The sequence below is a fragment of the Kogia breviceps genome, chromosome 7 (assembly GCF_026419965.1).
Source record: "Kogia breviceps isolate mKogBre1 chromosome 7, mKogBre1 haplotype 1, whole genome shotgun sequence".
Taxonomy (NCBI): domain Eukaryota; kingdom Metazoa; phylum Chordata; class Mammalia; order Artiodactyla; family Physeteridae; genus Kogia; species Kogia breviceps.
In genome coordinates, this window is record NC_081316.1 from 81,425,940 (window position 1) to 81,448,946 (window position 23,007).

Genomic DNA, 23,007 nt, shown 5'->3' on the forward strand with positions numbered 1-23,007 from the left:
TTAAAATAGATGCATTTTATTGTATCTTAATTATACCTTAATAAAGTTGACTTTAAAATAGTTGGTTTAAGTATTCTCTTTATACCTCTTATCACCCTATACATTATCCCATAAGTAGTTTTATATACTCTCTACTTCAATACTCATTTATTGTTTAAAAAATTTTTTTAATTGAAGTATAGGTGATTTACAATATTATATTCGTTTCAGGTGTAGAACACAGTGATTTAATATTTTTATAGATTTACTCCATTTAAAGATACTAAAAAATAATGGCTATATTACCCAGTGCTGTACAATATATCCTTGTTCCTTATTTATTTTATACATAGTAGTTTGTATCTCTTAATTCCATAAGCCTATCTTGTCTCTTTCCTCTTCTCTCTCCCCATTGGTAACCACTAGTTTGTTCTCTATATCTGGAGTCTGTTTCTGGTTTGTTTTATTTTTTAACTGAAGATAATTGATTTACAAGGCTGTGTTAGTTTCTGGTGTATAGCAAAGTGATTCAGATATATATGATATATATAAATATATAATTTGGTTCCCTGTGCTATACAGTAGGACCATGTTGTTTATCTATTTTATATATAGTAGTTTTTATATATAGTATCTGCTAATCCCAAACTCCTAATTTATCCCTCCCACCCCTATTTCCCCTTTGGTAACCATAAATTTGTTTTCCATGTCTGTGAGTCTGTTTCTGTTTTTAAATATGTTCATTTGTATCATTTTTTAGATTCCACATTTAAGTGATTTCACATTATATTTGGTTTTCTCTGTCTGACTTACTTCACTTAGTATGATAATCTCTAGGTCCATCCATTTTGCTGCAAATGGTATTTCATTCTTTTTTATGGCTGAGTTGTATATATGTACCACATCTTCTTTATCCATTCATCTGTTGATGGACATATAGGTTGCTTCCATGTCTTGGCTATTGTAAACAGTGCTGCTATGAACACTGGGGTGCATGTATCTTTTCAAATTAGAGTTTTCTCCAGATATATGCCCAGAAGTGGGATTGCTGGATCATATGGTAGCTCTATTTTCAATTTTTTAAGGAACCTCCAAACTGGTTTCCATAGTGGCTGCACCAATTTACACTCCCACTAACAGTATAGGAGGGCTCCCTTTTCTCCACACCCTCTCTAGCATTTATTGTTTGTGGACTTTTTAATGATGGCCATTTTGACTGGTGTGAGATGATACCTCATTGTACTTTTGATTTGCATTTCTCTAATAATTAGCGATGTTGAGCACCTTTTCATGTGCCCACTGGCCATTTGTATGTTTTCTTTGGAAAAATGTCTGTTTAGGTCTTTTGCCCATGTTTTGTTTGTTTTTGTTTTTTTGTTTTTCTGTGGTACGCGGGCCTCTCACTGTTGTGGCCTCTCCCGTTGCGGAGCACGGGCTCCGGACGCGCAGGCTCAGCGGCCATGGCTCACGGGCCCAGCCGCTCCGCGGCATGTGGGATCTTCCCGGACCGGGGCACGAACCCGCGTCCCCTGCATCGGCAGGCGGACTCTCAACCACTGGGCCACCAGGGAAGCCCTTGCCCATGTTTTGATTGGGCTGTTTGGTTTTTTGTTATTGAGTTGTATGAGTTGTTTGTACATTTTGGTGATTTGTCAGTTGCATCATTTGCAAATATTTTCTCCCAGTTGATAGGTTGTCTTTTCATTTTGTTTATGGTTTCCTTTGCTGTGCAAAAGCTTGTAAGTTTGATTAGATCCCATTTGCTTATTTTTGCTTTTATTTCTATTGTTTTGGGAGACTGACCTAAAAAAATATTGCTATGATTTATGTCAGAGAATGTTTTGCCTAAGTTCTCTTCTAGGAGTTTTATGGTGTCCTGTCTTATATTTAAGTCTTTCAGGCATCTTGAGTTTATTTTCATGTACGGTGTGAGGGAGTGTTCTAACTTCACTAATTTACATGCAGCTGTGCAGCTTTCCCAACACAACTTGCTGAAAAGACTATCCTTTCTCCATTGCATATTCTTGCCTCCTTTGTAGAAGATTAATTGACCATAGGTGTGTGGATTTCTGGGCTCTCTATTCTGTTCCATTGATCCATATATCTGTTTTTGTGCCAATACCACACTGTTTTGATTACTTGTGTTTTATATATTCATTTATTTTTTTTTAGATTCCACATATAAGTGATAACATACAGTATTTGTCTTTCTCTGATTTTTTTCACTAAACACAACACCTTCTAGGTCTATCTGTGCTTAAAATGGCAGAATTTCATTCTTTTTTATGGCTGAGTAATATTCCATTGTTTACATACATCTTCTTTATCCATTCATCTGTTGATGAACACTTAGGTTGATTCCGTATCTTGGATATTGCAAATAATGCTGCTATGAACATTGGGGTGCATGCAGCTTTTCAAATTAGTGTTTTTGTTTTCTTCAGATATATACTCAACAGTGGAATTGCTGGATCATATGGTAGTTCTGTTTTTAGTTTGTTGAGGAAGCTCCATACTGTTTTCCATAGTGACTACACCAATTTACATTCCCACTAACAGTGTACTAGAGAACCCTTTTCTCCACATCCTTGTTATCTGTAGACTTTCTGATGATAGCCATTTTGACAGGTGTGAGGTGATATCTCATTATGGATTTGATTTGCATTTCTCTGATAATTAGTGACTTGGGCATTTTTTCATGTGCCTGTTGGTCATCTGTATATCTTCTTTGGAAAAATGTCTATTCAAATTTTCTGCTCATCTTTTAATCAGATTGTTTCTTTTTTTAAATATTAAGTTGTATGAGCTGTTTATATATTTTGGATATTTACCCTTATTGGTCATACCATTTGCAAATATTTTCTCCCATTTAGTAGGTTGTCTTTTTGTTTTGTCCATGGTTTCCTTTGCTGTGCAAAGCTTTTAAGTTTAATTAGATCCTATTTGTTTATTTTTGCTTTTGTTTCTTTTACTTTAGGACACAGATCCAAAAAAAATATCGTTAAGATTTATGTTAAAGAGTGTTCTGCCCATGTTCTCTCCTACGAGTTTTATAGTTTCAGGTCTTACATTTAGGTTTTTAATCCATTTTGAGTTTATTTTTGTATATAGTGTGAGAAAATGTCCTAATTTCATTCTTTTACATGTAGCTGCCTAGTTTACCCAACACCACTTATTGAAAAAATTATCTTTTCTCTGTTGTATATTCTTACCTCCTTTGTTGTAGATTAATTGACTGTAAGTGCGTGGGTTTACTTCTTGGCTCTGTGTTCTGTTCCACTGATCTATGTGTCTGCTTTTGTACCAGGATCATACTGTTTTGAATACTACTATAGCTTTGTAGAATAGTCTGAAGTGAGGAAGCATGATACCTCCAGCTTTGTTCTGTTTTCTCTAGATTGCTTTTGTCCCTCAATTATTGTTGACTCTCTAGCCTAAGACATCCAATTAAGCTCTCAAGTCAGAATACTCCATTTCCTGTTGGTCTTGTCCACTGGAGGATTTCGGCAGTACATTATCATGATCTGATTTACATTTTTAAGAGATTACTTTGAAAGAATCTAGCATGAAGATCAGCTAGGTAAAGCTAAGAATTCGATTAAAGGAACCCTGTCTTAGAACAGTTGTTTCCAAATTATATTTCAAGGAACGCTAGTATTCAGCATAATGCCTCAGGAACTAAGGGAAAGAAGTAGAGGATGACATATGCAAGTATGGGTAATGGGGCCCACACAAAACAGAAAGAGGCTCACAGGCTTTAACCAAATATCTTCCCTTTTATCTGCTTTATGTATAAGGATTCCATGTAGGAGTCTGTAGCAGTTGTTCAACTGCTAAAAATATTTTAAAATCACTGCTTTAGAAGTTTGGTAAAAATGGGCAAGAAGTATCCTAATTTTTTGTGTCACAGGCAGCCAACCATAATATAAACAATATAGCAGGGGAAAGGATGTATCACCTCATATTCAATATACCCTTTAGGGGCTGCTCTAGAGAATTATAACCTTCTTGTTTCTGGCTCACTGCTCATATGGCTCATGTCCAATTTATCTCCGTATCACCAAGCGTATAACCAAATATACACTCAAATATTTGCTGAGTTTAACATAACACACTAACAGTGTTAAAAGGTATAATAAAAAGTGCTGTAACACAATCTGGCCCTCTTTGGTAATGCTGCTAATACACACCACTCCTATGGATATTTCCTTAAGAAATTCTTGAATAAATACACCAAGAGACACATATAAGAATGTTGATAGCAGCATTGTTTATAAGAGTAAAACCAAAACAACTAAACTTTCAGCTAAGAAAATGGATAAGTAATTTATGATACATAGACAATGAAATACTAAATAGCAAAATGGTAATTAATAAGGTTAAAAATCCATATTGATGAATTTCAACAAATATAATGTTCAGTGGGAAAAAAGCAAGTTGCAGAATATTACAGGGTACAATACCATCTAAGACAATACAATATATTGTCAGAATGGTGGTTACAACGTGGTGGATGAGAGGGATGTTTTGGGAGTAGTCATACAGGAGGCTTCCATTTTATTAGTAGAGTTTCATTTCTGAAGCTGGGTGGTGAGTTAATGGGTATTCATTTAATTTTTCTTTGAATATATTTATATATTTAGAAAATTTCATATATAGTTTTTAAAGTTCTATACCAAGGGTCTGCAAATAAGGCCTGTGGGCCAAATCCAGCCTGATGCTTATTTTTATAAATAAAGTTTTATTGGAACACAGTCATTTATTTGTTTACATGTTGTCAGTGACTATCCTACAACATCAGAGTTGCGTGGTTGTGACAGAGAAGCCTAAAATATTTACTATTAGGCCCTTTACAGAAAATGTTTGCCAACCTCTGTTTGATTTCAAGGTATACAGTGCAAATGAAGAAGCAATTAATTCTGAAATAATACAAATAAAATCATGGTTATGGTTATTGGGGAAAATGATCATCAGTGTTATTGACAGCCAGATAAAGGAGGAAGGGAGGAAAACAAGCAAAAACTAAATAAGCTTTAGTCCACTGCTGTCCAAAAGAACTTTCTGTGATGATGGTAATATTCTATATCTGCACTGTTCAATATGGTAGCCATTACCTACGTCACTTTTGAGCACTTGAAATGTGGCTATTGTGACTGAAGAACAGAATTAAAAATTTTACTTATACTTAATTTTACTTATACTTAATCATTTTAAATAGTCACATGTACCTAAGGACTATTGTATTTGACAGTGCAGCTGTTGTCAGCAGTTGTCACCTGAAACCTAGAAGGGGGTACTTTATTCAAGGGAACAATGGGAAACAGAGTTGCCTCTAGTTTAGAAAGTTTTAGCCACTGAATGAAAGACAAACGTATGGATAATTATAAGGGCAAGGTTACATACAGATTTGAGAATCATACAATATTAATAAAAACAGAGCCAAATAATTACTCCCTGAAAGAAAGAGTATGTAAAGTAAGAGAAGCAGACAGCCAATCTTGAGATTTGGGGACTTCCATGTTAATTTGTTAAGTTAACAAACATTAGTAGGTGGATCAGAAGTACAACAGCTAGAGAGATGGCAGGGAAACCAGAGAGTTATGACTTAAGATCAAGAAGATGAGAGTTAAAAATCCTACACGAGAATGAAGAAGACTTTCGGAATAATTAGTGCTTTAGCCAGAAAAGCCTTAAAAATAAAAGACTTGGATAACAATAATGACTTTCTCTTCATTTAACCAAGACAAATGTCTGTAAAAGATATGCCATATTATCATATTTTCTATATTTGTCACATATAAAGATGTTCACCTTTTATTACTTTGCCCAATTATCAACTAGTCCAGATATGTTTAGCTTCCACTGAACATTTGTCTAGAGATAGGGTCCTAGTGTTAAGCTTTTCAAAAAGTCTTTCATTAGATTGACATTTGTTCCCTTTTCTAATATGATGCATTATACTTCATCCTTCCTCATCCAAACCACTAAGAAAATATTCCACAAGCTTCTAAAAGTAAAAATATCAGTTTATATTGCACAAGAATACACTACAAAAAAGGAACATTTGAGGAACAAACTACCTTACCTCCCAACAGTCAGCTGAACTGACTATAGATTTGATGTAATCAGTTATCCGCTTTCCATGACTTAGCAATAGTTTTTTTTTTGTCATTGTTGTTTTAGTTTTGAGTTTGAAAAAAACCTGCCTGATAATATACAGACACAGAGTAATATATATATATCCATGCTAATCAGTACTGGCATAAGGAATACAAAATATTCCTTGGAGAACCTGTCTAAATACTTTATTTAGAAACTGACATGATCTTACTCTTTAGAATAATTAGAACAGGGGACGATCTGCAATTTTCAATTGTTAATTTTATTCTACAGTTCTCTCAGAATTTATGACATTTACAGTATGCTACCACTTATTATACTAAATTTTACCAACAAGAAGATTGGAATGGTATGTAGAAAAGAACACAGCACGAAATCTAGGAAAGAATACAGGGTATGAAGTTACAGAGACCTTGATTTAAGTCCTGGCTATTATATACATTAACTGAACCTCACTGAGCCTCTGCTATCTGACCTGTAAAACAGGGATAATGATATTTACCTTGAAAGATACTATAAAAACTAAATGAAATAATGTATTCTGGGTACCTAGACAGAGAACCCAACAATGTTAGACACCCAAACAGTTGTTCCACTCTCACTCCCAAGCATTTGAGGTCTCTTCTATGCTCTCCCCCTCCTCAAAAACAAGATTTATTTAAAACAGAATAATAGAATTTCTGTTACTTAATAGGACAATATATAGCATGTATAAAAAGTTTCAAAAGTAACAAAAACACTCTTCATTATCTCATTTGCTCCTCACAGAAGACAAAGGAGATAAGATAGTGCAGCATTATCCCACATTTAACAAGGAAAAAGGAAATAAGTCCAATAAGCTGGTATTATTTAAAGAGCTAATGGCACCAGCTCTGAAGTCAGAGAGATCTGCCAGAGTTGAATCCAGGCTTTGTCATAGTTTCCTCATTTGTAAAATGGGAATGATTCATCCTGAAGGATTAAAATGAGATTGATTGTTCATTCACTCAATCACTCATTCATTCTTCAATATGTATTAATTTATAAACATTTAGCACATATTAGGAATCAAACACTGTACTAGGTAGCAAGGTTGGAGTCTCAAGTGATACAGACACAATCACTGCCCTCATGGAATGTATAGTTAAGTGGGAGATAAGGCATTTATCACATAATCACACAGATACACGTAAAACTACAACCATGTTAAGTACTTCAGAGATGAGATAAACCATTTTATGAGACCATCATATTGGGTGGGAATGTAACTGGGTTAAGGAGATCATGGAAGTCTTCCTCAGCAAACAACACAAGAAGAGATCTGAAGAAATGATGAAGGGAGCAAAGAAGGAGTTTTGACCAACTCAAGAGGAGAGATACAAGGATACTGACATTACAGTTTCTTCTACAAATGGTCCACGAGAACACCCTACAGTGAAGCTCAAAGTTGACAAGTCCTACCCACAGGCTAAAAGAGAGACTATGCAGAGAAAAGAAAACTTTAAAATAAATTCTGTTATTGAGACCACCAGAATTAAAAAGAGGAGATAAAGCACAAAAACCTGTTATAAAAAAAGAACATTCAGGGAACAAAAGGATATTAAAACCATGTTTAAAAAATTAAAAACTTAATAAAAGAGTTGAACTATAAAGTCAAAAGAGGTCTCCCAGACAGTAGAGCATAATGGCAAAGAACAATAATAGAAAAAATAAATTTGAAGGACTAGGCCAGGAGTCCTTAATAATTAGAATTCCAGAATAATTAAGTCCAACATCTTAATAATTAGAATTTTAGAAAGAGAAAACAAAAGGGATGAATTAATTTAAGAATCAAAGGACATATTGATAATATTTCATAAGCTTTTAAAAAGAAAAAACACTAGATCAGATATGAAGAATGAAGAATCAGACGGTTTGCAGTTCTCAGTACCAACACAGGAAACAAGAAAACACAAAGAATTGTCTTCAACATTTCAATAAAAATGGTTTTTAACCTTTAATTCTATACCCAAGTATGAGCACAGAAAAATGACATCTTTATAACACAGTATCTCAAAAAACTTACCTCCCATGCCCAGTCTCTCAAGAAAGTACTGGAGGATGTATTCCACCAAAGAACAAAGTAAACCAAGAAAAAAGATGTGATACAGACAGCTGGAGATCCAACATAAGAGAGGCAAAGGAAGGTCCCAGAATAACTGCATTACACGGGATGCAGAGGGCAATTAATCCAGATTAGAGAAGAAACACAAGACATACTGAGGGCTGTCATCACTAAGATCCTATCAACTGTTAATCTAAGAATAGAATGTCCAAGAAATATAAGGAAAAAAATAATCAATTGCTTAATAAATCCCTGAGAAGGCAGGAGGGAATGAGATATGATCCAAAGCTGAAGTGAAACAGTCATTTTTAGAGAGTTATTGAGACTCCTTGGAAGAGTCTTGAACACAGATGAAGCCTGTAATGGGACAATAATGGAGTTCCCTTTTAATGGTTTCTCTTTTCTCTGTAAATTAGGAAGAAAGACCACTTGCTAAGTGTGAAAGAAAAGGGGTAAGTCAGATTTGAGAAGAAGGGAAAAAGTTGAAAAAATTGTTGAAAATAGTAGAGAAAGTCAATCAGGGAAATACAGTAGGATATCTGAGCAGTGTTGAGGGTCCATTTGATACTGGTTCCACATTAATTTATAATCATGAATCTGTTCTGTTGAAAAGTTTTCTTCAACAGTGCTTGGCTACTTAGATGCAGATATAGAGAGAGTGGTTCATCCAGAGCTGGGATTTCATTTCATTTCATTTCATTTATAGGCTAGTGTGTTATTTAAATAATGAACCATATACTCTAACCAGGATAAAGAAGAAAATGAGAAAGGAGAATATGCCCAAAGTAATCAGGATAATACCAAGCACTCAAAAAATAAAGAGATAGCTGCTATTACTACTAACCATGGTCCTCTGGCAGTAAGTGATTTCATTATTCTAATTTGTAATCATTTCTATGTGTCTCTCTCTTTGACTAGACTGAGCTCTTTGAGGATAAGAAGAGCGTCTTGTTCATTTTTGCTTCTTCCCAAAGCCTAGCATAGTAGCTACTACACTCTAAGTGACTATTAAATGTACATGATGAAATCAATGACTCAAATCTCCTGTTTCCAAACTACTCATATAAATATTTTTTAAAAAGATTCTACTTAAGGCATTATAACTTTAACAAAAATCCAGAAAATAGACCTCACCAAGACAGCTACTAAAGGGCCACTGTCAATTCAATGATAGAAACTTACAAGTAGCTAACAGCATGATTAATGGGAGTTTTCCAATACAGCAGACTATAGAATAAGCATGCGGAAGAAAATCAATTAACACATACAACATGAAAATCGAGAATACATTTTCCTATTTTTAAGGGACAGGAGGGACTCCTGCCTCTATTTTTGTTTTTAATCATTTCAGTACCCTCTAATGTTTCATGAAACGAGTAATCTGAAGCATAACCTACCCAATGATGATCAAATACCTAGGTGCATAAGGACTTCAAAGTAAGTTCAAAGATACATAATCTGATTGCTGGCTAGGCCCATTAACCTCCTCTTTGATTCTGGCAGGGGGTAATCCCCCAAATAATTCTGTACCTTTCCTGGTTTATAAAAGGCCATAGGGTTTTAGGAAAGAGATCTTTTTTGGCTGTGGATTCAATTTAAAAAACATAAAGATTTTATTTTTGCTGATGCTTAAACTAATACAGTGTTCATTTAAAAATATGCAAAGGGGAAAGTATATAGTTAACAGCTTTGTTGTAATAGCAGATAGTATATGGGGAATTACAAACTTAAATGTGAGCTGTATTAAAAATCTTTTTAAATAAAGGAGTTGTTTGAAACGGAGTATATATATTTTCCTAGAGAAACCAGGTTATACTGGGAGGCCAAGTCTCCAGTTGGTCCTTGTAGGTCTGAAGCACTGTGTAACACCTAATAAGATACTAAAATGTCTAAACTTTTATGTCCAACATTTTATGGGAAAATGTATGCAGAGTTCTCATCTGGGATGTCAAAACAATCCCTTGTCTCTCTTACCACCTGTATCCTAACCAGCAGAAGTCAGAACAGGATAGAAGCCAGGAAAAGGGGATTTCAGACAATAAGCAAAAAGGAAATAAAAAATTTTGCAATAGGATACTTCTTAGTTCAGTTTTACTCTCTTCATCACTCTGTTTTTCCCTAAAGTTTCCAGTAAATGTCCTGTCTCTACTTTCAAGGAAAGAACTCGTAGTTTCTGGACAGAGTTTATCTCTTTTCCAGAGGCACTGTAGAAAAAAATGAACACCCATTCCTGCTGCACCCCCTTCTCAACACCTCTGATTCATGAAGCAAGCAATTCAATGAAAGCAATGTGGTTGGACAGTCATTAAGAACAATACATTTGAGAGGGATGGGTTGAAAATAAAGATAGAATAATCAAAAGTTTGGGTCCTTGAGACAACAAGAAAGAATGAGATACAATTCAAAGCAGAACTTGTCTATCAGCAGTGAGGGCAAACCTGACAGCATGTTAAAAAAGTTTTCTGCTCTTCCACCCTTTGTCCTTTACTTGAGTTAAAGTTAAAGATACATATAGGTGTATAAACAGAGAAAGACCAAGATCAAATTTTGTCATACAAGAAACTGTAACCCTACATTTCAGGGTAGAGACATTTTCGTATAACTACGAGTCACATTTTCTCTTGTTTTACCCACAGGCACCTCATAAAATATTAATGCACAAGTACCTATCAATTAAGCATAAAATGATCAAATTTTAAAAAGCTAAGCTTTTAGAAAATAATCATATATTAATAACAACTATACAGTAAATATCTGCTGCTGCTAGGGAATAATACAATCTTTTACTATGATTTGGCTTTAAACATTTTCTTATACTAAAATTAATTCAGATTACATGACACAGAGGTCACCTAAACAATACCAAGTATATTCCAACAAAATGCGAGGTAGCCCGGCTGCTATTGTATCGACTCAATCCCATACACCCAACAGTCAACTCATGAGTTGTTTTGTCTTTAACAATACAATATTACCACAGATATTAAGGCTGTATTACCTTCATAATGTTAACTAAATCTGTTTGATAGTAGCGATCCTGGTGTGCATTTGCTGCCGCTAATGTAAGAAGATAATCATTCCTTGCATGGGTAGCTTTGGAATTACACTCAGATCGCCGGGCTTTTAACTAAAACATAGTAAGAGAAAAGAAAAAGTCAGTGCAAACTGATACTGTACTGAAAAAAAACATATGAGGATACCACTCTTAGCTGGCTCCCCAACAAGAGTAAAGATGACCATGTGGAGAAACATTTATATGCATATAAAAATTCTTCAACACCATTGAAGAATTAAATAAACAGTGACTAGAACTGTTTGACACAATAAGAGTGCTTTCAAATATTTGTTATTTACACTTTAGGAATTTCCAAAGCTTTTGACAGAACTTCATAATGTTTTGCTCATTTTATTCTGATGGGAAGATAAAGGTTCTCAAATTAAGTTAAGTCCCTTATCTTCAAAGACTTGGGTAAATCTGCTGGAGTTAGAAAATAGTTTGAAAAAAAATCAACACCCCCATATTGTGCCAAAAAAAAAGCATGCTAGTTGGGAGCCAGGCAGACAAAGATAGGTCACTAAGCTTATTTATCAGGTATTCTACAGCTTGAGGATCCCACAGGAAAAATTCACTTGCATCTGGCCCAGAATATCTGCTCAGAGGTATAAATCTGAGTGAAATGGATTTTATTGAGCTTTCTAAAGCCCATGGACTTTTTAAAGTCTCTTGGACTAAGTGCTGAAGACAACAGGCTACCTAAGCAGGTTAGGTATAGAAACATCTCTAAAGCAATCTTGAGAAGCAGGGAGTATCCAAAGTGCTGACACTTAGTTGAAAAACCCTCATGAACTGGGACGAAAAGTTCTTCCCTAATAACTTTAAAATGCTTCTCTAAATAGAAATCAGATGGAAATAATTGAACTGCACCCTCAAAAGGCCCAATTCTTTTTTTTTTAAGCTAAGGTTTCTCAATTGTGAAATACAGTTTTCAAAAACTCACCTTTACACTTGCCTTCTGTAAACTGATTCTTGATTGAAAAAGACTAAGTTTAGATCTATAATAAAAATAGAAAAGTATGTCAATAAAATTATCAAATTACATAATAAAATGATTAAATATTATAATTACTAAATTTTTTAAAAAGTGACCTTTCCCCATGACACTATTCTAAAAGAGAACTAAATAAATGGAAAACCGAAAGCAATTATTATTTACCTTTATTTTACTACAGGAAGAATTTAATATTATGGTGAAACAGAAAATAGTGGGATTAATAAAATAAAAATATCCTGAATGACAAAAATACAATTTGATGAATCCAATATGTTGGTATCTCCTAATAAACAAGAGTCATCAAACTACAGGTTATTCCCAGTATCATACAATTGCACATACTTTAGTTTCCGCAAGGAAGTTTAAAGAAGCCCATGGATAACCAACCTAAGGAGACAAAGATTAGCAGGCTTTCAGGGCCATGTGCCATGAATGTGCCAATGCCAGGAATGCAATCTACTGTATGATACTGACCAGGCTCTACAAAGAACTTAATTCCATCACATCTCCCATTAAAAGTTCTTCTTGTTTGGGTGCCTGCCTATGTGCTCCCTCCACTCTTAACATATCTATAGTATTCAGAACATAGAAATAAAGGCCTTGGACTTTCTGCCCTAATATGATTTTGTTCTATTTAATCTTCTCTTTTCTGGTGTCTTTATTTCCCTCAATCCCTCTCAGCTTGGGAGGGGAACCATAATCTAACAATCAGTAATTAAAATATCCTGGCTTTATGCAAACAACTAGAGATAACCATAAGGAGAAAAATGCTAAGGAACAACCAATATTCCCCACAACCAGTAATTTCTGAAGCTGCAATGTTTGTCTTGACTGCAGTGTCATGGTGATTGCCATGGGAAAATTCAATGAATGTGCTGGAAGCTATGCCATAATATGAAATAAAGTTGCAGACCATTTGGTATTGGAAGACAGAGCAAGCCAGTCTCTGCAGAGCAAATGTGAGGACAGAAAAAGCAGCCTCTCAACTTTCTAACAAGAGAGAAACATTCAAGGACGTACATACAAACATGCATTCTAACTACTCCACTACTAAAAAAAAAGCTGGGTCTAAGAGACTCCTTTTATTTTTCGACCTTGCCATATTCGTATTTGATGGGGGTTTTCTTTGTTTTTATTAATCAGATTCTTATTCATTTTGATCTAGAAAAGCAAACGCCACAGACTTTAAAATTTGAGAGCGCCTTTTCAGGGTTAAGAAAGACTGTGTTTGGGGTATACTCATTTCGACTTTTTTGTAGCCATTATCTAAATAGTCTGAGTTGCATCTGGATTTTCCAATATAGGGATTCAAGTCTCTGATTTCTGCTTCATTTTCTAATCCTCATACAATCCTTCTGTGGTAATAAAGAAGGTACTAGTAATAGGTAAAATAATACAGTTCCTGTCCTCAAAGATTATTATCTAGAGCAAATAAAATATATACAATGAACCATACTACATACTCCTCTTGCTCACCTACCTTCCAAATGTTAATCTTCCTTAGGCTTCCAAACTCAACTTCTCATCTCATTTTATATATGATTTCTTTCATCCCTTTAACTATCATCTGATATGCAACTGACCCCCAAAGCAAGATCTTCAGGCCCAAATTCTCATCTGAGAGTCAGATATATAACCCTCTACCAAATATATTCACCCCATGGTCCCACATATTTATCAGAACATACATATTCAAAGTGGAACTCAGCCATCCCTTCAAACTGTATCCTTCCTTCTATGCTCTCTCCTAATGTACACATCTCTTATCTGTCAAATCATCTATCAAAACTATTGGGTTGGCCAAAATGTTTGGTTGGGTTTTTCCGTAACATCTTACGGAAAAACCCGAAGGAACTTTTTGGTCAACCAAATATATACAGCCCAGTTTTCATTTCTCTTCCTGATCTTCCTTCTCATCTCTACTTAGAAACACCATTCTTCAGAACTGTGTCCAAACATCCCTTTTTTCTATAAAGGTTTCCTTTTTCATTAGGCAAAATTAATCTATTTTCTATGTTTACATAACAGTGTTTTCACACAACTACTAAAATAAATTAATTACTAGGTGAGTGACTTTCGGTACTTAACTTCTTTAAGTTTACTGTGAATAAACAAATCATAAATTTACTTTAAAACACATTTGTTTTTAATACTAGGCTTTAAACTTCTTGAGGGCAAAACTTATCTACCTTATCTCTGTATCCATAGTACCCGATATAGTCATTCAATAAACACTTAGTGAGTGAATGAAGATAAAGAGGCATTTCTCTCTCTGTTGTAGAATTAATTTTCCAGAAAAGTTACACATTGAATTAAATGTCTAATTTGCTGTATCCTCTTTGAATCTGGGCTATATTAGAAGGCAGTGTCTTGCTATCAGCACCTGTGAATTGGACCCTGTCAAATCCACACTTCTCAGGAACAGCCCCACAATTGTCCTCCTTTTCACCCTGTGGACCCTGGCTAAAATAGGTATTTATATATGCTCTACAAATCTGTCTATTTTCTGTTCTAGAATCCCTGAGCATTTTAAAAAACAAGTTCTTAAGAACCATGAAAGGATATTCCTAACGGAGAGCACCTAATCTAAAAACTTCAGGTCTAACTGGGAAGATGGGTTCACTGACTATGAAAGTACAGGAAATATTTGTATGCTTATAAAAATAAAATAATAAAGATAATAAACTAAGTTAGGGAAATATTAAATATGTTTTCCAGTAACATTAAGCACTTTATGAGTATTCATTTATCATCCCTTGGGACAAAATAAACTTTCCAGTCCCTAAATTTTCACAAGATGCTTATGAGATTGCTTAATTTCCGGCAGATAAAAAAGTATATTAGAAAGACAACCCTGACTCCTTCCTAGTCTGTACAAGTGTTCATAGCCTTTCTGATTTCATGACTAGGAGTTCAAACTCCTACATTTTCAATCAGTGAGCTCACCGAATGGGAGTCTCACCTTTCCTCAGCGACATCTTCAGAATCCCATTCTATAACACAGGTTTATTTTTTCTTAAAAAATTTTAACCTTTCCTCAAGTTGTCATTGCAAAAATCTCTACTGCTAGCTTTGCATTTCTTTCTGTTATAAACTGCCAGTTCCTTCTTTTCCTAATTATTCTCAAAATAAAGGACTTTTAATTTACATATATTGAAAGTAAAATTCACACACAGTTCCTAAAGCATACATTAAAAATTATATACGTTAGAACTTCATATAAGAGAAATTCTGGGGCAGGGTATCTATACTGAGGTCAGTGGTCTTATCCACTTGATGCGTCCATAGTCCTTCAAAGGCATACTAAGGATCAAGGATTTTCGACTACAACTGATTTACTCTAGCATGAGAAAATGGAGGCTCTACACACCATAGCAACTTTAACCAGACTTCTGCTAAGCTTCCAATACCACGTTCATTTGTCTTCTTTCCTTTTCAAAATTCAATTTAATGTGAAAACTGACTGATCAAATATTCCCATTTTGCTTATATTAATTTAAATAAAAATCAACTAATATAAAAGAAAATTTGATCTAAAGTATGTAACATTTATAGGTCCAATGAAACCAATATAACCTAAGAATGACACTATGCCCTGTATTAACAGAAAACAAAGTACTGGCAAAAATAACATTTATTTGCGTAATCACTTTTTCAGAAATGCTAAAACACATACTTTGCCTCGATGTCAGCTTTCTCTCGTACTGCATGAGCCATCTGTTCAGTCTCAAAGTACTTCTTTTTGCCTTTAGCTAAATCTTTCACTGTCTCTTGCAATTCAGTTTGGATCTTTGTCAACTGGTCCACACACTGTAAAATACAAAGTGCAATTATTATGATTTTAGTCTTCAGGCTTACAGAAAATGAGTTTGTCCTAAGAACTATGCACTATGCCCTCAGGATGGAAACCCAGGAGAAGAATCAGCACTTTTAGTACCGTTCAAATTGCAAACTGAAATACAGTGAACAGCTGGTACTCCCATCTCAAGTAATGTATTGAATAGTGTCACAGTTTGCTTAACAACTCTGCTTTGAGAAATAACCTCTGAGTGCTGCTGATAACTGACATTAAGCTAAGGCATAAGAAGAGCAACAGTGAAAATGCTCTTACTGTTGGAGCATAGCAATAAAGGCAAAAGATTAAAGCAATTCTGTAATCTTCATAATATTAATAAAGTTCCTCTATATGTTTGGGGAACTGATGGTACAAAGGGTACTGAAGGGTTCACTTCTGGGAAAGGAGGACTGAAATCTGAGAAGTCTGGCCATGGAGCAACTAAGCCCATGCGCCACAGCTACTGAGCCTGCACTCTAGAGCCCGCCAGTCACAACTACTGAGCCCAGGTGCTACAACTACTGAAGCCCACGTGCCTAGAGCCTGTGGTCCTCAACAAGTGAAACCACCCCAGTGAGAAGCCAGCACACTGCAACGAAGAGTAGCCCCCACTCCACACAACTAGAGAAAGTCCAAGTGCAGAAATGAAGACCCAATGCAGCCAAAAATATAAATAAATAAGAAATCTGAGAAGTCTGACAGGATAAGCCCAAGATGAAGGAGAGAAGCAAGAAACCTGGGTACCAAATAACAATTATTACTCAAAACTATCCCCAACTCATCTCTTTGGATACACATACAGATTCTAGGAGAAGAGACAGACATAATAACTCAAAGAAATATTTAACAAATAAACTCTTATAACACAATGGGGCCAAAGTAATACTGCTTTGGGACCCTTCTGGATATCCAAAGCGGGAATTATTTTCCCCAGTTTGAAACAAACAACTGAGAAGTTTCATCAGTCTGAGGCCAGTTCAGGGCAGCCCCCATTAAAACTTCTGAGCCTGGAATAGCATCGTCAGTGCATGGTGGAGACTGAAAAAACACAGCAAAGTAGGAAGAGACATTGGTAAGTAAGGGACTATTTTACCAGGGTGAGCAGTGTGGAATAGAACAAGGACATCAGAAAAGCAAGGATAAAGCACAAATAAACTTAGACATGTGACATATAGGCTAGAGTTTCACTACTTTACAGGAAGTGAGAGATCTGGAAGGTTCCCTATGGGTACATTTACTGAGCACTTAATAAGTGTCAGGCTGTGAATAAAGGGTAAAACAAGACAAAACAAAAAAACACCTCTTTCCCTGCTGCATGAAAACTGGACCCTTAACTTCCAAGGTCTGTGTTTCAACAGAAACCTGACTAATACACAATGTCAACTGGGTTATTCAGCAACATTATATATAAATATGAATTTACCTGATGGGTAAATTGCATCAACTTGGGAGAAATACAAATGAACTACAAATATTTGATGGAGAAGTCTTGGCTTTGGGCTTCTGTAAGTATGGTGATTCCTCTATCGGGACATGTCCCTTGCAGGGACCTTGGAAGCTCTGTCTATAGAGCTGTAATAAAAGGTTTTCCTCTCCTTTAGAGTCTGTGGCTACCCCTGCACATGTAGTCTCATTCCCTTGTCCCAGACATGTCACCTAGGGACCAAACAGAATAACTCTGATTAGCTATGTAGACTGAAGCATAAACTGGTGGGAGAACTAATTCTACTAATGCAGGATGCCGCCCTGCTGCTTAACTGTTGTTCCCTGTCCTAATGTCCTTCTAAGTAAACCTCATGCCAGGTGTGGCCTACGATACTCATGAGTCTGAATGTTTAGTTACATTTAAGAAGACTCCTTATGTGCACTGCACAAGTACAATATACTATGTCCAGCACTTTATAGGTATTACATCACATTTAGTCCTCAAAACAACTCTGTGATAAAAGTATTCACATTAGTCCAATTTTAAGATGAAGAAACAGACTTAAAGAGGTTAAACAACTTACCCAAAGTCAAACAGTGAATTTACCATGTAATCCATTATAGTATGTACCCTAGTTTTGTGATAATCATGTTTTTAAGGTTTCACACAGATTTACTTTATCTTAAAATAGTAAGCTTTAAAAGAATTGACATATAACTCACATACCCCAGTGGTTTTTAGGATATTCATGAAGTTGTACAACCATTACCTCTGTCTCATTCCATAACATTTTCATCACCCTAAAAAGAAACCCCATACCCATTAGCAGTCACTCCCATTTCTACCTACCCCCTAGTCCCTGGCAACCACTAATCTACTTTCTGTCTTAATAAATTTCCTATTCCAGACATTTTGTTTAAATGGAATCATATAACAAATAGCCTTATGTGTAAGGCTATGTATAATAGTCTTATAGTAATAGTAAGATAATAAGATAATAAGTAATAATAATAGTAAGATGTATAATCTTACTTTTTTCACTTTTGCATAATGTTTTCAGGGTTCATCTATGTTGTATCATGTACTAATTCTTCATGCCTTTTTACAGCTGAATAATGTGTCATTATATAGACATACTAAAATAGTAAGTTTTATCTTGTGAAAAATCTTTAATTTTTAATAGTCCTTATCATAAACAAATCTCTTATTTACTAAATAATACCGTGACAACCTGACACTCCCATAGAGAAGTGCTCAACATCCCAATAATGCCATGTTTGCATGTGTGAAGAGCTGAAAGAATGCTCCATGGCTAAAATTAGATATTAATAACTAGGAAGTGGAGCATGGTCTGAAAAAACACAACTGTGTGTAATGGGCAAATGGGATGGATTATTTAAACGAGGAGTCAGGTGTAAGGTATCTACATCCAAAATGTTCATCCAAAACAATGAAACTTGGCCTCAGAAAACTAATCAATAAAGGGAAGCCTAAGAGTCCCAGGGTGATATTAAGCACTGAAAGGGTCTGCTAATTTGAATATTTTGAGAGGAAACGAAACACAGTAGGTCAAAGGTTTTCCTGAGGACTGCAAACCATGTGGATAGGATCTCAGTATATTCATACAAAGTGAACACCATGGGTACCTGTACATGAGCACATATGCATGCACACATGCGTGTGCACACACACACACACATACACACAGAGAAACACAAACACATAGTCACTCACTCCTTATATCCCTACCCTTTAAAGGACATTTCTCCTTAGTCTCGGGTAACCAAACGTCTTACAGAGATAAGTACTTAATTCATTTTCATTTATAAAAGTTTATTGAGACGGCTTAAAGATGGCGGAAGAGTAAGACGCGGAGATCTCCTTCCTCCTCACAGAGACATCAGAAATACATCTACACGTGGAACTTCTCCTATAGAACACCCACCGAACGCTGGCAGAAGACCTCAGACCTCCAAAAAGGCAAGAAACTCCCCACATATCTGGGTAGGGCAAAAGAAAAAAGAATAAACAGGGACAAAAGAATAGGGACGGGACCTACGCCAGTGGGAGGGAGCCGTGAAGGAGGAAAGACTCCCACACACTAGAGGCCCCTTCGCGGGCGGAGACTGCGGGCGCCGGAGGGGGAAGCTCCGGAGCCGCAGAGGACAGCTCAGCCACAGGGGTGCGGAGGGCAAAGCGGAGAGATTCCCGCAGAGGATCGGTGCCGACCGGCACTCACCAGCCCGAGAGGCTTGTCTGCTCGCCCGCCGGGGTGGGCGGGGCCGGGAGCTGAGGCTCGGGCTTCAGTCGGATCCCAGGGAAAGGTCTGGAGTTGGCAGAGTGAAGACAGCTTGAAGGGGGCTAGTGCGCCACGGCTGGCCGGGAGGGAGTTCGGGAGAAGTCTGGAGCTGCCGAAGAGGCAAGAGACCTTTTCCTCCCTCTTTGCTGCCTGGGCGCGAGGAGAGGGGATTAAGTGCGCCGCTTAAAGGAGCCCCAGAAGCGGGCGCGGAGCTGCCGAAGAGACAAGAGACTTTTTCTTGCCTCTTTGCTTCCTCGGGTGTGAGGTGAGGGGATTAAGAGCACCGCGTAGAGGAACTCCAGAAACGGGCGCGAGCCGCGGCTGTCGGCACGGACAGTAGAGACGGGTGTCGGACGCTAAGGTTGCTGCTGCCACCACCAAGAGGCCTGTGTGTGAGCACAGGTCACTCTCCACACCCGTGCAGTCCGCCACTGCCGGGGTCCCGGGATCCAGGGACAGCTTCCCCGGGAGAACGCACGGCGCGCCTTGGGCCTGTGCAGCGTCACGTCGGCCTCTGCCGCCGCGGACTCGCCCCGTCCCCGTGCCACTCCCTCCCCTCAGCCTGAGTGAGCTGGAGCCCCCGAATCAACTGCTCCTTTAACATCGTCCTGTCTGAGCGAAGGGCAGTCGCCCTCGGACAACCTACATGCAGAGGCGGGACCAAGTCCAAAGCTGAACCCCAGGAGCTGTGCGAACAGAGAGGAGAGGGGGAGGTCTCTCCCAGCAGCCTCAGAAGCGGCGGATTAAAGCTCCACAATCAACTTTAAGTGCCCTGCATCTGTTGAAAACCTGAATAGACAACGAATCATCCCAAGTTGAGGAGGTGGACTTTGGGAGCAAGATATACTATTATTTTCCCCTTTTTTTTCTTTTTGTGAGTGTGTATGTGTGTGCTGCTGTGTGAGATTTTGTCTGTATAACTTTGCTTTCACCATTTGTCCTAGGGTTAGACCGACCCATTTTTCTGTTTTTTTTTTTTTTTTTTTTTTTTGCGGTATGCGGGCCTCTCACTGCTGTGGCCCCTCCCGTCACGGAGCACAGGCTCCGGACGCGCAGGCTCGGCGGCCACGGCTCATGGGCCCAGCCGCTCCGCGGCACGTGGGATCTTCCCGGACCGGGGCACGAACCCGTGTCCCCCGCATCGGCAGGCGGATTCTCAACCACTGCGCCACCAGGGAAGCCCTTTTTTTTTTTTTTTTTAAAGGAAATTTTTCTTCTTAATAATTATTTTTTATTTTAATAACTATACTTTATACTACTCTGTCTTTTCCCTTTCTTTCTTCCTTTCTTCCTTCCTTTCTTCCCTCCTTTCTTCCTTCCTTCCCCCCTTCTTTCCTCCCTTCCTCTGCACCTTCCTTCCTTCCTTTCTTGCTTCCTTCCTTCATTTCTTCCTTCCTTCCCTCCCTCCCTCCTTCCTTCCTTCTCTTTCCTTTCTATTTATTCTACCTTTTATTTTGAGCCGTGTGGATTAAAGGTTCTTGGTGCCCCAGCCAGGCACCAGGGCGGTGTCCCTGAGGTGGGAGAACCAACCTCAAGACACTAGTCCACAAGAGACCTCCCAGCTCCACGTAATATCAGACGGCGAAAATCTCCCAGAGATCTCCATCTCAACACCAAGACCCAGCTTCACTCAAGGACCAGGAAAGAACAGTGCTGGACACCCTATCCCCACCAAAGAGCAAGACAGGTCTACAGCCCCATCCATTAGCAGAGAGGCTGCCTAAAATCATAATAAGGTTACCAACATCCCCAAACACACCACCAGACGAGGACCTGCCCACCAGAAAGACAAGATCTAGCCTCATCCACCAGAACAGAGGCACTAGTCCCCCCAACCAGGGAATCTACTCAACCCACTGAACCAACCTTAGCCACTGGGGACAGCCACCAAAAACAACAGGAACTACGAACCTGCAGCGTGCAAAAAGGAGATCCCAAACACAGTAAGATAAGCGAAATGAGAAGACAGAAAAACACACAACAGATGAAGGAGCAAGATAAAAACACACCAGACCTAACAGATGAAGAGGTAATAGCCAATCTACCTGAAAGAGAATTTAGAATAATGATGGTGAAGATGATGCAAAATCTTGGAAATAGAATAGACAATTTGCAAGAAACAGTTAACAGGGACCTAGAAGAAATAAAGAGGAAGCAAGAAACGATGAGCAACACAATAAATGAAATGAAAAATACTCTAGATGGGATCAATAGCAGAATAACTGAGGCAGAAGGATGGATAAGTGACCTGGAAGATAAAATAGTGGAAATAACTACTGCAGAGCAGAAGAAAGAAAAAAGAATGAAAAGAACTGAGGACAGTCTCAGAGACCTCTGGGACAACATTAAACGCACCAACATTCGAATTATAGGGGTCCCAGAAGAAGAAGAGAAAAAGAAAGGGACTGAGAAAATATTTGAAGAGATTATAGTGGAAAACTTCCCTAATATAGGAAAGGAAATAGTCAATCAAGTCCAGGAAGTGCAGCAAGTCCCATACAGGATAAACCCAAGGAGAAACACGCCAAGACACATAATAATCAAACTGTCAAAAATTAAATACAAAGAAAACATATTAAAAGCAGCAAGGGAAAAACAAATAACACACAAGGGAATCCCCATAAGATTAACATCTGATCTTTCAGCAGAAACTCTACAAGCCAGAAGGGAGTGGCAGGACATATTTAAAGTGATGAAGGAAAAAAACCTACAACCAAGATTACTCTACCCAGCAAGGATCTCATTCAGATTTGATGGAGAAATTAAAACCTTTACAGACAAGCAAAAGCTGAGAGAGTTCAGCACCACCAAACCAGCTCTACAACAAATCCTAAAGGAACTTCTCTAGGCAAGAAACACAAGAGAAGGAAAAGACCTACAAGAACAACCCGAAACAATTAAGTAAATGGTAATAGGAACATACATATCGATAATTACCTTAAATGTAAATGGATTAAATGCTCCCACCAAAAGACACAGACTGGCTGAATGGATACAAAAACAAGACCCATATATATGCTGTCTACAAGAGACCCACTTCAGACCTAGGGACACATACAGACTGAAAGTAAGGGGATGGAAAAAGATATTCCATGCAAATGGAAACCAGAAGAAAGCTGGAGTAGCAATGCTCATATCAGACAAAATAGACTTTAAAATAAAGACTATTACAAGAGACAAAGAAGGACACTACATAATGATCAAGGGATCGAT

General features: G+C 37.4%; 1 protein-coding gene across 6 annotated transcripts in view; it reads right to left on the bottom strand.

Annotated features, from left to right (window-relative positions):
- FCHSD2 (FCH and double SH3 domains 2) overlaps positions 1–23,007 on the bottom strand; it is a 316,584-nt gene that overhangs the window by 145,395 nt on the left and 148,182 nt on the right. For all 6 annotated transcript variants that reach the window (XM_059069671.2, XM_067038840.1, XM_059069670.2 and 3 more), the window contains exons 6-8: positions 15,911–16,044; positions 12,181–12,235; positions 11,181–11,309 (exon numbers count right to left, since the gene is read on the bottom strand). In XM_059069671.2, coding sequence (XP_058925654.1) covers positions 11,181–11,309; positions 12,181–12,235; positions 15,911–16,044 — 318 coding nt within the window. The remainder of the gene's footprint in view (positions 1–11,180; positions 11,310–12,180; positions 12,236–15,910; positions 16,045–23,007) is intronic.